Source organism: Agelaius phoeniceus, chromosome 24 (assembly GCF_051311805.1).
Source record: "Agelaius phoeniceus isolate bAgePho1 chromosome 24, bAgePho1.hap1, whole genome shotgun sequence".
NCBI classification, from domain to species: Eukaryota; Metazoa; Chordata; class Aves; order Passeriformes; family Icteridae; genus Agelaius; species Agelaius phoeniceus.
In genome coordinates, this window is record NC_135288.1 from 8,332,069 (window position 1) to 8,347,458 (window position 15,390).

The following is a 15,390-nucleotide window of genomic DNA, read 5'->3' on the forward strand; positions in this document are numbered from 1 at the left end:
AGCATCAAGCTGGTCTCTGGAAGGTGGTTGAAGCTCTAGCAGGGGAGTGATGTTTGAAAAGAAAGATGAGGTTGCAGATGAACTTCCTTTGTTGGGAGGAAGTGGAAGCGCTGGTGGTAATTTGGGTTCTTTGTGTGTCTGAAACTGGACAGCACCTCCAGAGGGCACAGAAACACCTCAGAGGGCATAAAAAAACACCCTGAGAAGGCACAAAAAACACCTTGATAGGGGAAAAACACAGAGGACACAAAACACATCCTCAGAGGACATGAAAAACACCCTCAGAAGGACCCAAAAAAACACTCTCAGAGAACAGAAAAAACACCCTCAGAAGACAAAAAACACAGAGAACATGAAAAAAGCCCTGGGAGGACACAAAAAACATCCTCAGAGGGCACAACCCACCCTGAGAGGACACAAAACAGGAAACAAGAAAAACACCCTGAGGGGGCACAAAACACAGAGGACATGAAAAAAACACCCTCAGAGGGCACAAAAAACACCCTCAGAGGACACAAAAAACACCCTCAGAGGGCACAAAAAACACCCTCAGAGGGCACAACAAGCAGAGGACACAAAAGCCACCCTGGGAGGGCTCTGTACTCACGTTGTCCTTCATGAGCAGCGTGCCGTGCATCAGCCTGGGCCTCTTGGCATCAGGGGCAGCACCTACAGGGCAATAGTGACACCTAAAATCAATATTTAGTGATACAGAGCAACTCCCTCTCTTCCCAGAGCACTTCCTGAGGTAAAAATGAGATTATTTTTTTCTAAAATTCTGTTTTAAAATATATATTTATTTATATTATATATATAGTATATATAATTTTTATATTTATATAAATATAAAATAAAATTATTAATATATAAATAGTAATAACATAGTTTTGCTATATATATTTATTAATATAATTATATTTATAATATAAATATAAAATATTTATATATTTTATATAGTATGTATTTATACATGATATATATTTTTATATATATACTGAATAAATATATATATATTTATATATTCAGTTTATCTCCCAAATCGAGCACACACAGGCAGCAAACCAGGCAGGGTGTGCACACTGATTTGAAACACATAAATTATATTTTAAATATAAACCTACATCTAAATTTTAAATAAAATTTTACATCTAAACAATATTTTAAATATAAATTTTCAGCTTTCTAAGCCAGCACAGGGAGGAATTGGGCGGGCAGCGTCACCTATGGCTGTTTCCCTCTTGAGCAGGCCCAGGGAGATGTCCACAGGGATGCAGGGGTTGGTGAGGATGGTGGTGGTCTCTCCGTTGGCTGGCATGAAGCAGCTGACATCTGCAAAGGGAACAGCAACAAAAGAAACTTCAGCTCCAAGGGAGCCACTGCAATTAATTAATGCTAATTAAGGTGTAACAGGTGTCACTTCCTTGAGGGGAGGTGTAAATGCCACCCCAAGGGCCAAAATGGATCCAAAATGTGTAAAATTTTAATTCCATTCCTTCCTCTCCACTGGAAAACAATCCTAATTTATGTCCAAGAGTATCACTGTAATTAACTGGGCTTCATTAGTGTTAATTAATGTTACAGGCATCCGTTCTTTGAGGGAAGGTATAAATGCCACCCCACTTAACTATGCTGAGGGCCAAGATGGATCAAAAATGTGATTTAAAGTTTTAATGCCAGTCCTTCCTCTCACATGGAAAACAATCCTAATTCATATCCAAGGGGTCACTGCAATTAATTAATATTAATTAAGGTGTCAGAGCCCTCACTTTCTTGAGGGGAACTCTAAGTGCCACCCCATCTACCTGAGCTGAGGGATCCAAAATGTGTAAAGTTTTAATTCAATACCCTTTGCTAACATGGAAAACAATGCTAATTCATGTCCAAGGGGGTCACTGCAATTAACTTAATTAATGTTAATTAAGGTATTACAGGCATCATTTCCTTGAGGGGAGCTGTAAGTGCCACCCTCCATAACTTTGCTGAAGGATCCAAAATTGATCCAAAATGTGTAAAATTTTAATTCCATTCCCTCCTCTCACATGGAAGACAGTTCTAATTTCTGTCCAAGGGGGTCATTGCAATTAACGGGGTTTAATTAATGTTAATTACGGTGTTAGGAGCATTAGTTCCTCGAGGGAGGTAGAAATGCCACCTCATCTGACTGTGCTGAGGCCCAGATGTGAATTGCAGCCGGTCAGGGCTGCCTCCCCTGCCCAGGGATACCTACGGAACTCCTGCTCGATTTTCTGCTTCAGGAATTCCATTTTCTTGGCCTCCCCGTGCACCAGCAGCACATTCCTGGGCTCAGCCTGCCGGATCAGCTGCATGATGCCCTTGGCATCTGCGTGGGCGCTGAAGGACATGTACTCCACCTGCATCTTCACCTCCAGCTGGGGACAAGAGGAACCGAGAGCTCTGGGAGCTGGGAATTCCTTGGGACACACCCAGATCCCTCTGGATTGATTGAAAATTAAGAGGGAGAAAACCTAAACTGCCTTGACAAAAAGCTGTCATAATTTAAAAGCTCCAATTCTCTCATTTCAGACAATATTTGTCACAAAAATCAAATATTGAAGGACATGTGCTCCACCTGCATCTTCACCTCCAGCTGGGGACAAGAGGAACCGAGAGCTCTGGGAGCTGGGAATTCCTTGGGACACACCCAGATCCCTCTGGATTTACTTCCAAGGAGGAAGGAGAAAACCTAAACTTTTTTTACAAAAAGCTGTTGTAATTTAAAAGCTCCAGCTGCCACATTTCAGTCAATACTTGGCACAAAAATTGTCAAGAAACAAAAATCAAATATTGAAGGACATGGGCTCCACCTGCAGCTTCACTTCCAGCTGGGAGGAGCAGAGCAGAGCTCTGGGAGCTGGGAATTCCTTGGGACACACCCAGGAACACCCAGATCCCTCTGGATTTACTTAAAAGGAAAAAGGAGAAAACCTAAATTGCCTTAACACAAAGCTGCTGTAATTTAAAAGCTCAACTTGCCTCATTTCAGACAATATTTGTCACAAAAATCAAGTATTGCAGGTCAGCTGGTGTTTTATTATCCAAATGTGCTTTAGATGGGTGAAAAGATAGCAACTGAAAAATGAAAAATGGAAAAATATATCTGTTGAAATGCGAATATATCAATTGAAAAATGAAAAACTGAAAATATATCAATTGAAATGTGAAAATATATCAACTTCACCTATTTGCCTCATTACTAAACAGTATAAAATGCCCCTAAGTATTTAAAGAAATTTTAAGAATTTACTTAATTATTAATTTACTTAATAATTAAGAAGTAAAACTTTGTAAGTTTTAGTAAAACTTATTCACCCAAATTTTACAGCAGAATCAAAGGGCCCTTCAATGGTTTTTTTTGGCAGGAATTAATGCAAAAGGGGGGAAAAAATAAAACAAATCAAACTTTGCTTAAGCAAAAAAGAAAAAAAAACCCAACTAAGTGCAACTCCAAAAGTAAAGATTATTTTGAGGTATTTTCAGTGCTGGAAATTGAAAATCCAACTCACAATTTGTCTTCCTTCCATCTCCAGCTTCCTCTGCCCACTGAGGATTTTGTGGCCCACAGTTCCCTGGACACAGTAGCCAGGCATGATCACCTGGAAAAAAAACCCCAAAAAAATAAAAAATTCCATGGATTTAGCCTGGGAAATCCATTTAAAACATCAAAAAAGTCACAAAATAGAGTTAGTTCAAAGAGGATTTTTGTCCTCTAATTCCAGCTCCTCAAGAAAAGCTTTGCCATAATCTCAGTAGTTGTGACTCACATTAATATGAGACATAAAAACCCAATAAAAACCTATAAAAAACCCAATAAAAACCCCATAAAAACCCAATTTCTTACCATGTTCTTCTCATTCCCTGCCCATTTCCTGAAGATCTGCAGGGATTGTCCTGCATGGAGCATCCCAGGGGTTGCAAACACCACCTGCAAATCAAAGATGGGCCATAAATCACTACAAAAAACCCATTTTTTCCATGGTTTATAGAAATATCCTAAATCTGTGCAGAGCATCCAATAAAAGATTGTGTGGAAAAGAAAACCCTCGTTTGAATCAGGATGTGTAGATGAAATAAAGATGCAAAATTTTCATTTTTTTCTGGGTGTTTCACTTTTAATGAAGTAAAAAATAAATTAAAGAAATTTAAATTTGGTATTTACAGATCTGACCTGGCCAGGAGAGGTTTTGTGGTGGGACTGCTGGGGTGGAGGATGCTCAGGCTGATTTTCCCCCAGGATTTGGGATAAATCTGGAACAAAAAAGCTCCCAAGCCTCTCCTACCATGGGCCCAGGGTTGTCTGCAAAGGCTCTGTCGAAGGCTTTGATGTGCTTGAACTCGAACATGTTCCTCTGCACAAAGGTTTTCCTGATTTTCTGGTTGGTCCAGGTGATGAACAGTTTGTAATAATGGTTTGCCTTCTCTGTCAGGCCCGTGGAGAAATAAATTGGAGCTTTCAGGTTCATCCTTTCCCTGCAAGAGAAGAAAGAGGCAAATAGATAATATATAACATACAATATACAATATCATGTTATATATTATAAATTATATATTATCTATATAACATAACATATTTTACATATATAAAGCATATTTTATAAATAATATGTTATCTATATTATATATATATGACATATGTTTATATGCATAATATGACATTATAAATATATAATATAACATGATATATATAACTCTATATAATATATTGCATATATAAAATATAACTCTATATAAAATAATATACAAAAATATATTAAAAATATATAAATATTATATGTATAAAGCATTATATATAAATATATATAACATATATAAATATATCCTGTCTGGCCATAAAGCTGGGGAGCCTCCCAAGGTTTTTTGGGGTGTATTTCCCTGTTTTCATGAGCTAGAAATCAGTATTTTATATTAAATATTTTCAATATTTAATAATTTTAACTTGAGCTCTCCCTGCACCCAGGGCAATTCCACTTCAGGAGGAATATGAAATAATACATATAATATATATATAAAATATATTTCTATGTTATTATATACATTCTTTATTGCTGGATTTATGTATTATTCTATATTGTCAGTGGCATTCACGCCCAGGCAGGTTTCAGTGCCTGTCTCCCCACAGATCAACTTTACATTTCCAGCACTCATCACACACCAAGGATCCCAAAGGCAGGGGGCGCTCACCAGAAGGTTTCCAGCAAAATGCAAAGTTCCTGAGCACGGCCAAGGGCAAAAACTGGGATGAGAACCTGGAACACAGGGGGAGTTCAGGGTCTGACAGAGCCAAACAGCATTCACTTACTAGTATTATAATTACATTAGCAGTAGTAGTGGTAGTAGCGGTATATTTCTATTTTATTATATAATATAAATATATTATATTATATATTTATATATTACTATATATTATATATTATCTATTATATTATATATTGTATAATTATGTTTTATTATATTTATGTATTTTATATACTATATATAATAGATATATAATAATATATAATAATATATAATAGATTTAAAATATATATAATAATCATTTTCCATTATTACATTTTCAATCACCAACTGGTAACTGATATCTCCAGTACTGATCGATATTTTTGAGGATTTGTTAATGTGTGGGAAAGACAATTAGACATTTATCATTATTTATTACTTAATATTAATATTAATTCTTACATTTTCATTATTTGATTCTATTTTTAATTTATTTTATTTATTTATATTTTATTATAATTATATTTATTTACAGTTTTATATTTATTTCTAATTTTTATTTTATAATTATTTATACTTTATTATATTTAGTTTATTTTTTATTTTTATTTATCTTCATGCATTTATTAGGATTTGTTTTTCTTTATTATTGAATATTTTTACTTATTTCCGTTCCTTCTGTACCTTCCCTCCTCTCTCCACAGTCTCGTGCACCTTCTTGAGGAAATCCCTCTCGCGGCAGCGCTTGGAGTCGCGGATGGTGGTGGCGTAGGTGGACTCAGTGATCAGCAGGTCAGGGCGGCACTTGTCCAGCCAGGCCGCCCTAAAACAGGAATTCCACCCAAAATCACAGCAGGAAAGGGGCTCTGCTGGGCTCCATCTGAAAACCTCCACGGTGGCTTGGGGAATGGCCCCGGACATGGGAGCAAAGTGGCCTCTGGGGGCTCTACGGTAGCTTAATTGGAATTAATCCAGCTCAGAACTGAAATCACAGAGCTCAAAAAGCAGTATTTGTCCAGTTTATGACCAGTTCTAAATGCAATAATATTCAACCCCAAATCACAGCAGGAAAGGGCGTTTGGTGGGTTAAATCTGAAAATCTCCAAGCTGGATTGAGGAGTGGCACAGGAAATGGGAGTAAAGGGTGCCTTTGGAGCTCTGTGGTAGCTTTGTTTAAATTAATTCAGATAAAAATTGAAATTCAGCTTTTTACTCACCCCAAGTGTCTGTCTGGTGTCATGTTATAGTCACCCTGAGGAGAGAAGAGAAACCCAGAGAGATTTCTGAACCAATGGAGGCTCAAATATCTAATAGAATGTAATATAAATAATATAAATATATGCTAATATAGAAATATAATAGATAGTATACACAAATATCTGGTATAGAAATAATATAACTATGTAATAATATATAAATATAAAGACAATATGTATAATATAAACTATATTAATATCCTGTACATAAATAATATAAATATATAATATATAAACATAAAGATAATATATATGATATGTATAATATATTGTATATAAATAATAAAAATATATAATTTTATATATCATTATATATAGATATAAAATATAAATATCTGGGAATATTTAGAGCTAAAAAAAAGGGGAATAATTCTAACTTTGGGCATACTCACAGTGTACACCACGGACTCACAGCCAACCTTGATCTGGAACATGGCAGCCCCCAGCACGTGGCCTGCATAGTAAGCCTTGATCTCCAGCTCCTCATCCACCTGCCAACAGCAAACCCTCAGCACTGCCAGCATCTCAACTTTATATAGGTATAAAATATAAACAGCAAACCCTCAGCACTGCCAGCATCTCAACTTTATATAGATATAAAATATAAACAGCAAACCCTCAGCACTGCCAGCATCTCAACTTTATATAGGTATAAAATATAAACAGCAAACCCTCAGCACTGCCAGCATCTCAACTTATAGATATAGATATATGTATATAAATTATAAACAGCAAACCCCTCAGCAATGCCAGTATTTCAACTCCAATTGGAAATATCTGGAAATCCAAATCCCTCTGGATTTACTCAAAAGGAGGAGAATTTGCCTAATAGCTACATTTCTAATTTAACCCCTTGATTCATTAGCTTATATTCCTAACTTAGCCCCTTAATTAATTAGCTATATTTCTAACTTAACCCCTGATTAATTACTTGAATTTTTAATTTAACCCTGTGATTCATTAGCTGTAATTCTAATTTAACCCCTTGATAAATAAACTACATTTCCAACATAAGCCCTTGATTAATTAACTACATTCCCAACGACTCATTGATTAATTAGCTACGTTTCCAATGTAACCCCATGACTCATTAGCTACATTTCCAAATTAACCTCTTGATTAATTAGCTACATTTCCAATTTACCCCCTGACCTGCACTGTCTGGTGGAGGTGCACGGCCACCACCTTCTTCATGCAGTCCTTGATCATCTGTGATGTGAAGAAGTTGGTTTCCCCTTTCTTGTCCACGGTGATCTTCCTGTAGTCCTCCAGCAGGATGGGGCAGATGGCCTTGGTGGGGTGGGTCATGTAGATGGGGCCATCGTAGCCAACCATCTCACTGAAATAGGGCAGGGCCCCGCAGTGGTCCAGGTGGAAGTGGCTGCAAAAAAAATCAAACGCAAAAAACCCCAAAATGGTTGCACAGAATTCAGTTTGGGTGGCTCCCAGATCTTCTCAGGAGGGAAAAAGCAGGTAAAATATGAGGTGGGCTTGGAATGGCACGAAAAGAAGTGGGAGAAGGAAGGAGCCTCACCTGATGATGACACAGTCCAGGAAATCAGTCAGCCTGCCATTCTGGGTGATGTAGGAGAAGTCAGGGAAGCGCCTCTGCAGCCGGGGGAAAACAGGAGATCCAGCAGGAATGCACCAGTGATCCAAAAAATCATGGAGGGAATGGGACAGTGGGACTCTGGGAATGGGCTGGGGCCTCTCCAACAGCACCAGTGATCCAAAAAATCATGGAGGGAATGGGACAGTGGGACTCTGGGAATGGGCTGGGGCCTCTCCAACAGCACCAGTGATCCAAAAAACCATGGAGGGAATGGGACAGTGGGACTCTGGGAATGGGCTGGGGCCTCTCCAACAGCACCAGTGATCCAAAACCAGGGAGGGAATGGGACAGTGGGACTCTGGGAATGGGCTGGGGCCTCTCCAACAGCACCAGTGATCCAAAACCATGGAGGGAATGGGACAGTGGGACACCAGGAACGGGCTGGGGCCTCTCCAACAGCACCAGTGATCCAAAAAACCATGGAGGGAATGGGACAGTGGGACACCAGGAACGGGCTGGGGCCTCTCCAACAGCACCAGTGATCCAAAAAATCATGGAGGGAATGGGACAGTGGGACTCTGGCAATGGGCTGAGCTCTGTCCAGGCAGCATCAGTGATCCAAAAAAAACCATGGAGGGAATGAGACACTGGGAGACATTGGGAATGTGCTGGGGCCTCTCCAACAACACCAGCACCACTGATCCAACAAAAAATGGAAGGAATGGGACTCGGGGAATGTGCTGATCCTTTTCCAATAACACCAGCACCAGTGATCCAACAAAAATGGAGGGAATGGGATATTGGGAATGTGCTGAGCATGCTTCAGGCAGCACCAGCACCACTAATAAAAAAAAAACATGGATGGAAGGATCTGGGAATGTGCTCATCCTTCTCCAGGCGACAGCAGATCCAATAAAACCATGGAGGGAAGGGCCTGGAACTTTGGGAATGTGCTGATCCTTCTCCAGGCAACACCAGCATCACTGATCCAACAAATCCATGGAGTGAAGGACCTGGGAATGCGGTGACTCTTTTCCAGGCAGCACCAGCACCACTGATCCAACAAAAAATGGAGGGAATGGAACACTGGGAATGTGCTGAGCCCTCTCCAGGCAGTTTTTGTGTGCAGGGAGAGGCAGAAAAGAGGGCACAAACAGAAACTGACCCTTTCATAAATAAATCATTTTATCTCCCAAATAAAACAGGAGCTGATCACACCCTGGCTCTGAAGCACAAAGCCCCAAAAGCTTTCCTGTCCAGCACATTTGCTGCTTGAACGAAATCCTACAGAATATCTGTGCCATTATTCCTTTCCTGCTGGGTCAGGGAAGCCAAAATCAGGAGTTTCCTTCTCTCCCCCTGGAGCAGCAGAAATGTGGTGAGGATCCCACCTGGAATGAGCTGCCCCAAAGCTTAGGACAGGATTCCTGCTCACAGGAAACCCAGAGAGTCCAACCCCAGCTGGAATGGAGCATTTACAGCTGCATTAATAAACATTATTAATAAACATTTCCCCAAGTCCATGAGCCAGGGAAAGGAGGGCTGATATTTCATGGAACACTTGAGGGGAAGGGAGATTTTGGAAGGGGAAAGAGCAGCTCTGCCCCAGCCCAGCCCCAGCAGTGCAGGAGGGACAAAAGGAGGACAGGAGCTGGCCCAGGGGACACTCACATCATCGTTGTAGCCCATGTGCATCCCACAGTCCAGCATCACATTCTTGCCAGCGATGGACACCAGGATGCAGCTCCTGCCCACATCCTGGCCAGCACCTGGACACCAGAAAAACATCAATAAACACCAGGAGAACATCACAAAATATCAGCAACATATCAGTAAAACATCAGCAAAATACCACCAGCAAAATAACAGCAAACATCAGGAAAACATCAGCAAAACACCAGTGAAAAACCAGTAAAACATCATCAAAACACCACCAGTAAAACACCAGGAAAACATCACAAAACACCAGCAAAATACCAGTAAGACATCAGCAAAACACCAATAAAACACAACCAGCAAAACACCAATAAAGCCCAATAAAACACCAGGAAAACATCACAAAATACCAGTGAAATACCACCAGCAAAATACCAGTAAAATATCAGCAAAGCACCAGGAAATCATCACAAAACACCAGTGAAACACCATCAGCAAAATACCAGCAAAACACCAGGAAAACACCATTAAAACATCAGCAAAGCACCAATAAAACAGCACCAGGAAAATACCAATAATACCCCAACAAAACACCAGGAAAGCATCACAAAACACCAGCAAAATACCAGTAAGACATTGGAAGAACACCAATAAAGCATCACCAGCAAAATACTAATAAAACACCAGGAAAACAGCAGAAAAACACCACCAGCAAAATACCAGCAAAACATCAGCAAAATACCAGTAAAATATTGACAAAACACCCGCAAAACATCAATAAAACATCAGCAAAGTATCAGTAAAATACCAGTAAAACACCAATAAAACACCAGTAAGACACTGGTAAAACACCTCTGGGAAAAGCTGCAATTCTTTCAAAATAAAAGCAGGTGAAGGTCTGCACAGGCTTCCTGCAATTGCAGTTTCAAGGAAGAGAGAAGAGTCCTTCATCTGGCAAGGATCAGAACTCCTTCTCCAGCTGCTCTGCCCTCGTTAAGCCTAATTAAGTTAAACCCACACCAAGGCTGAAAACTACCCAGGAGGATAAAGCAGATCTGCTGCTCAGTACATCCTCTGCCCTCTCACTACAAAACACATTAAAAAAAAATATTAAACAGGGAAAAATGAGAAATATTTTCTTCCTGTGGCTCTGTAGCACTGTAGTGAATTAATGCTCCACAACACCACAGTACCTTTACAAGAATAACTTAATTAATCCTGATTAATTAATCCAAACAGTTATAACGGTCACTGGAAAAACCAAGGGAGGGCAGAGAGGAATCACATCAGGGATTCCAAATATGAGCCTGAATTCCCCCCAGGGTTCAGTGTTTGCATTTCAAGGCGATTTTAGGCCGGACTTACCCAAGGGGGTGACTTTGATCTCGGGCATTTTTACCCCCCTCCAGGTCCCAAACCCGCACAGAAAATTAGTCCAGGAGCAGATGCGAGGGGGGCACAACGAAAGAGGATTTCGTTGGTTTTACCGGTACCATTTCAATTTTTTCAGGATCCAGCCGAAGACTCGAGCAGAGCCCAAACTTCTTCCTGAGGCGAGACAGAAAACATGGGTGAGGTGATAAACAACAACCTGTGGGAAAGCGGTCCCGTTTGGCTGCGATACCCACCACAACTGCTGAGAGCCGGGAAAACACGTGTAGAAACACAGAAAAACGGGCAAAAAAGGCACAAAACCACAAAAAATAACACAAAAAAACCCGCACAAAACACCGCAAATTCACCCAGGCCCCGGCCGCAGCCCCGGCGCCTCCTCCGCGCCTGCGCCGCCCCGCGCGGATTGGCCGAGCCGCAATGACGCACGCGAAGCGGACTGGCCCGCGGGGAGCGGCGGGTGACGGACGCGGCGCTGATTGGCCGAGCGGGCGGTGCGGGATGCGGAAGGAGGAGGAGGAAGAGGAGGAGGAAGAGGAAGGGGAAGGGGAGGGGGAGGCGGCGGCGCCGCGGCGCGATGGCGGCGGCGGCCGCGGGCCCGTTCAGCCTCAGGGAGGTCCTGGACGCCTTCCGCAGGTGCGTGACGGAGCAGCGGGAGGTGCTGCTGGAGCCCTACCTGAGCGGCTGGCGGGGGCTCATCCGGTGAGTGCCCGGCAGCGAGTGGGGGGGCTGTGGGCAGAAGGATGCAGGGAGCGACGGCTTCACACTGAAGTGGATTTGGGTTTCTCTTTTCACCACTCAGATGCTTTTTGGCTTCTCTTTTCACCCTTCAGATGCTTTTTATCTTCTCTTTTCACTCCTCAAATACTTTCTGTCTTCTCTTTTCACCCTGATGGGGCTTTTGCTTTCTCTTTTCACCTTTCAGATGCTTTTTGCCATCTCTTTTCACCCCTCAGGCGATTCTTTGGGCTCTCTTTTCCCCCCTCAGGTACCTTTTACAATCTCTTTTCCCCCCTGAAGTGTTTTGGGGTTCTCTTTTTACCCCTCAGGTGCTTTTTGGGTTCTCTTTTCATCCTGGAAGTGGTTTTGGGGTTGTTTTTTTCACCCCTCTGGTATTTTTTCCGCTTCTCTCCCCACCCCGCGCCCACCTAACCCACTACCACTCCCCTCTCCCCATCAGCTTCCTGCAGAGCCTGGGCGCCGTCTTCTCGTTCATCTCCAAGGACGCCGTGGCCAAGGTGGCTCTGCTGGAAGGTCACCAGCAGCAGCACGGCTTCGTGTCGCTGCAGTCGCTGGTGCAGCACGAGCTGGCGGCGGGGCCGGCGGCGCTGCGGGCCCGCTCCGATTCCGGCTGCCGCACGGTGCTGCGGCTGCACCGCGCCCTGCGCTGGCTGCAGCTGTTCCTGGAGGGGCTGCGCTCGGGGGAGCCGCGCACCTCCGTGCTCTGCACCGACGCCTACAACGCCTCGCTGGCCCAGCACCACCCCTGGGTTGTCCGCAAGGCGGCCACCGTGGCTTTCTGCGCGCTGCCCTCCCGGGATGCCTTCCTGGAGATCATGAACGTGGGCTCGCAAGAGGAGGCCGTGGCCATGCTGGGAGAGGCCATCCCCTACATCGGAGATGTCTACAGCATCACCCAGGAGCTCTTCACTCAGCACAAGCTGCTCGACCTGCCCTGATGGCTGAAAATGACATTTTTGCACAAGCAACACATTCTGTCCGTGGTTATTTCCACTTTTTCTTTCCAGCCCGGAGGTGGAAAGTTAGCCAAACTATCCCCCTTTATAAACGTGGACCATTAATTTTTTCATATTTCTCAGTTCTTACCTTACATCTCTAAAGTTAGAAAAAAATTCCACATTAGGATGAGCTGCTAAGGGATTGATTTTTTTAATTCCCACCTTACAGCATCACCCAGGAGCTCTTCACTCAGCACAAGCTGCTCGACCTGCCCCGATGGCTGAAAATGACATTTTTGCATAAGCAACACACTCCGTCCGTGGTTATTTCCATTTTTTCATTCCAGCCTGGAGCTGAGGATTTGACAAAATTATTCCATATTATAAACATGGACCGGTTATTTTTTTACATCTCTCAGTTCTGTTCTTATATGTCTAAAGTTAGAAAACAATTCCACATTAGGTTGAGCTGCTAAGGGATTGATTTTTTTTCTATTCCTAGCATACAGCATCACCCAGGAGCTATTTGTGTATCTGCCCTGACGGCGGTGCTGGGGTGAAAATGACATTTTTGCACAAGCAAGACATTCTGTCCGTGGTTATTTCCACTTTTTCTTTCCAGCCTGGAGCTGAGGAGTTGGCAAAATGATTCCGTATTATAAACATGGACCGGTTATTTTTTTACATCTGTCAGTTCTATTCTTACATCTCTAAAGTTAGAAAAAAATTCCACATTAGGTTGAGCTGCTAAGGGATTGATTTTTTTTATATTCCCACCTTACAGCATCACCCAGGAGCTCTTTGCTCAGCACAAGCTGCTCGACCTGCCCCTGATGGCTGAAAATGACATTTTTGCACATTTATTATTTGGTTATTTCCACTTTTTCTTTCCAGCCTGGAGCTGAGGAGTTGGCCAAGTTATTCCATTTTATAAACATGGAATAGGATTTTTTACACCTTTTTTTTTGCATCTCTACAATTAGAAAAAAAATCCACATTAGGAGGAGCTGTGCAGAGTTAGAAAAATAATTCCACATTAGGATGAGCTGCTAAGGGATTGAAGTTTTGAATTTTTTTATTCCTAGCAAAGCTGGAAACGGTTTTTCTTTTCAAGCCCAAGTGCAGCAGCTTGTGTGCATTCACAGCAATATTTGTGGCCTTGTGTGGCAGCACAAATTGGAGCTGTGGTGTCTGAGCTCGTTTCCACACTTTGGTTTGCACAAAAATCCCCCCTGAGGATTTCATGCTGAGCAGTGCCCTGGGGAAATGCCCTTTCCCTGCCACTGTGGGAGCTGAAGGAAATGGGGGTGGAAGGGGGAGAAAATTGTTCCACCCAGCAGCACCTTCCCTGTGCCCCTTCCCTGTTCGATCCGTGATTTTTGCACTTGGGATGTGCAGCAAATTTTAATTTCTGCTGCACAATCCCCTCTGTCCAGCCCAGCCTGGAGCTGTTTGCTTCTGAGTTGTGTTCTTGTGTGTTTACTTTTAATTTTTATCAATGTGTTCAATGCCTACAAAAAGGATTTTTCTGCCTCTCTGGGGTGGGAAATCCACACTTGTACTGTAAATCACTGCTTTGGGAGCTTCTGCCAAACCCCTGGAGGAGGCAGAGGTGTCAGGTGGGATTTTCTGAGCTTTAGGAGCTGGAGAAATCCTGCAGGGTTATTGCAGGGATCAATCCTGCAGCTGATTGTCTCTTTCTGCCCTAATGTACCACTGAAAAATTCAGGAAATCACAATTACCTCATGGAGACTGCACTCACTGCACATTAAATGATGTGAATAATGTGATTTTTGAGGAGTGTCCTTTGTGGGATCACACTCTGGGGGTCCAACACCATTTACAGAAAACCTACTCAGATTTTATTTCCCTGGAAAAATCTGTTTCATTTCCCTGGAGATCAGGCCAGCTGATATTTCACCAGTGTAGTGAATTAAATACCTTCAACTAAATCAAATAATGTGTGTCAAGGGAAAAAAAATGGGTTTAAATCTCTAGAAATGATGGTATGACCACAAGAAAATTTTTTTCTCCCTTGTCACACTAATTGTAATTATTCCTCTTAAGAGATAAATATTAATATTTATAATTACCATTGCTAATATTGAAGATGAACTTGCCCAAAATCCAGAATTGTGTTTAGAACTTATTTTTTAAAGTTTTATAGTTAAACTGACACTTAAATAGTCCAGGAAAGGGAAAGGATGCTTAAAAAAATGTCAGTATGAACATACCTGGAAAACACAGCTGCAGCTGGTGCATTCTTGTATTTAGGTGTCTAAATCTGCTTTTCTTCCTGCAGGGAAAATATTCCAGCCTTGGAGCAGCACTGGCAGCAAAAGGAATTTTCTGATACAGAAAATGCAGGAAATTGAACTTTTCATTCAGAGCTGTCCTAAAATCCAACAATAAAATACAGTAATAAAACCTAAATTACCATGCTATCAACTCAGATTTAAGTTTTTAAACTGAAATTAATATTGTAGTTCAGTGTGAGGGAAAGAAAAATAGATCAGCCAGTAACAACTTCCTAAAAAAATATCAGTACAGCTGAGGGACAGCCAGGCTGTGACCCAGGAATGGCCTCTCCAGGTTATTGGTTATTTCCATGATGAAGTG

General features: G+C 41.9%; 2 protein-coding genes across 3 annotated transcripts in view; one reads left to right on the forward strand and one right to left on the reverse strand.

Annotated features, from left to right (window-relative positions):
* INTS11 (integrator complex subunit 11) overlaps positions 1-11,488 on the reverse strand; it is a 14,145-nt gene extending 2,657 nt beyond the window's left edge. The window contains exons 1-15 of one of the 2 annotated variants that reach the window (XM_054647683.2): positions 11,328-11,487; positions 11,065-11,247; positions 9,715-9,812; positions 8,026-8,099; positions 7,644-7,872; positions 6,884-6,982; positions 6,453-6,487; positions 5,920-6,058; positions 5,200-5,264; positions 4,299-4,488; positions 3,860-3,943; positions 3,525-3,614; positions 2,228-2,390; positions 1,222-1,329; positions 608-669 (exon numbers count right to left, since the gene is read on the reverse strand). In XM_054647683.2, the coding sequence (XP_054503658.1) occupies positions 608-669; positions 1,222-1,329; positions 2,228-2,390; positions 3,525-3,614; positions 3,860-3,943; positions 4,299-4,488; positions 5,200-5,264; positions 5,920-6,058; positions 6,453-6,487; positions 6,884-6,982; positions 7,644-7,872; positions 8,026-8,099; positions 9,715-9,812; positions 11,065-11,092 (1,464 nt within the window). In that variant the 5' untranslated portion in view covers positions 11,093-11,247; positions 11,328-11,487. Of the gene's footprint in view, positions 1-607; positions 670-1,221; positions 1,330-2,227; positions 2,391-3,524; positions 3,615-3,859; positions 3,944-4,298; positions 4,489-5,199; positions 5,265-5,919; positions 6,059-6,452; positions 6,488-6,883; positions 6,983-7,643; positions 7,873-8,025; positions 8,100-9,714; positions 9,813-11,064; positions 11,248-11,327 lie in introns of both variants that reach the window. The other variant, XM_077190317.1, reaches the window with a different exon arrangement.
* Positions 11,489-11,632: 144 nt separating this feature from the next.
* On the forward strand, positions 11,633-14,561 carry CPTP (ceramide-1-phosphate transfer protein). Its single transcript, XM_054647720.2, has 2 exons — positions 11,633-11,793; positions 12,272-14,561. Exons 1-2 carry the CDS (start codon positions 11,669-11,671, stop codon positions 12,768-12,770), a joined length of 624 nt encoding a protein of 207 aa, XP_054503695.1. The 5' UTR covers positions 11,633-11,668; the 3' UTR covers positions 12,771-14,561.
* Positions 14,562-15,390: the final 829 nt, after the last annotated feature.

Coding starts and splice junctions, on each gene's coding strand:
- CPTP (XM_054647720.2), top strand. CDS start 11,669: ATGGCGGCGGCGGCCGCGGGCCCGTTCAGCCTCAGGGAGGTCCTGGAC. Junction 11,794..12,271: donor GGCTGGCGGGGGCTCATCCG/GTGAGTGCCCGG, acceptor TCTCCCCATCAG/CTTCCTGCAGAGCCTGGGCG.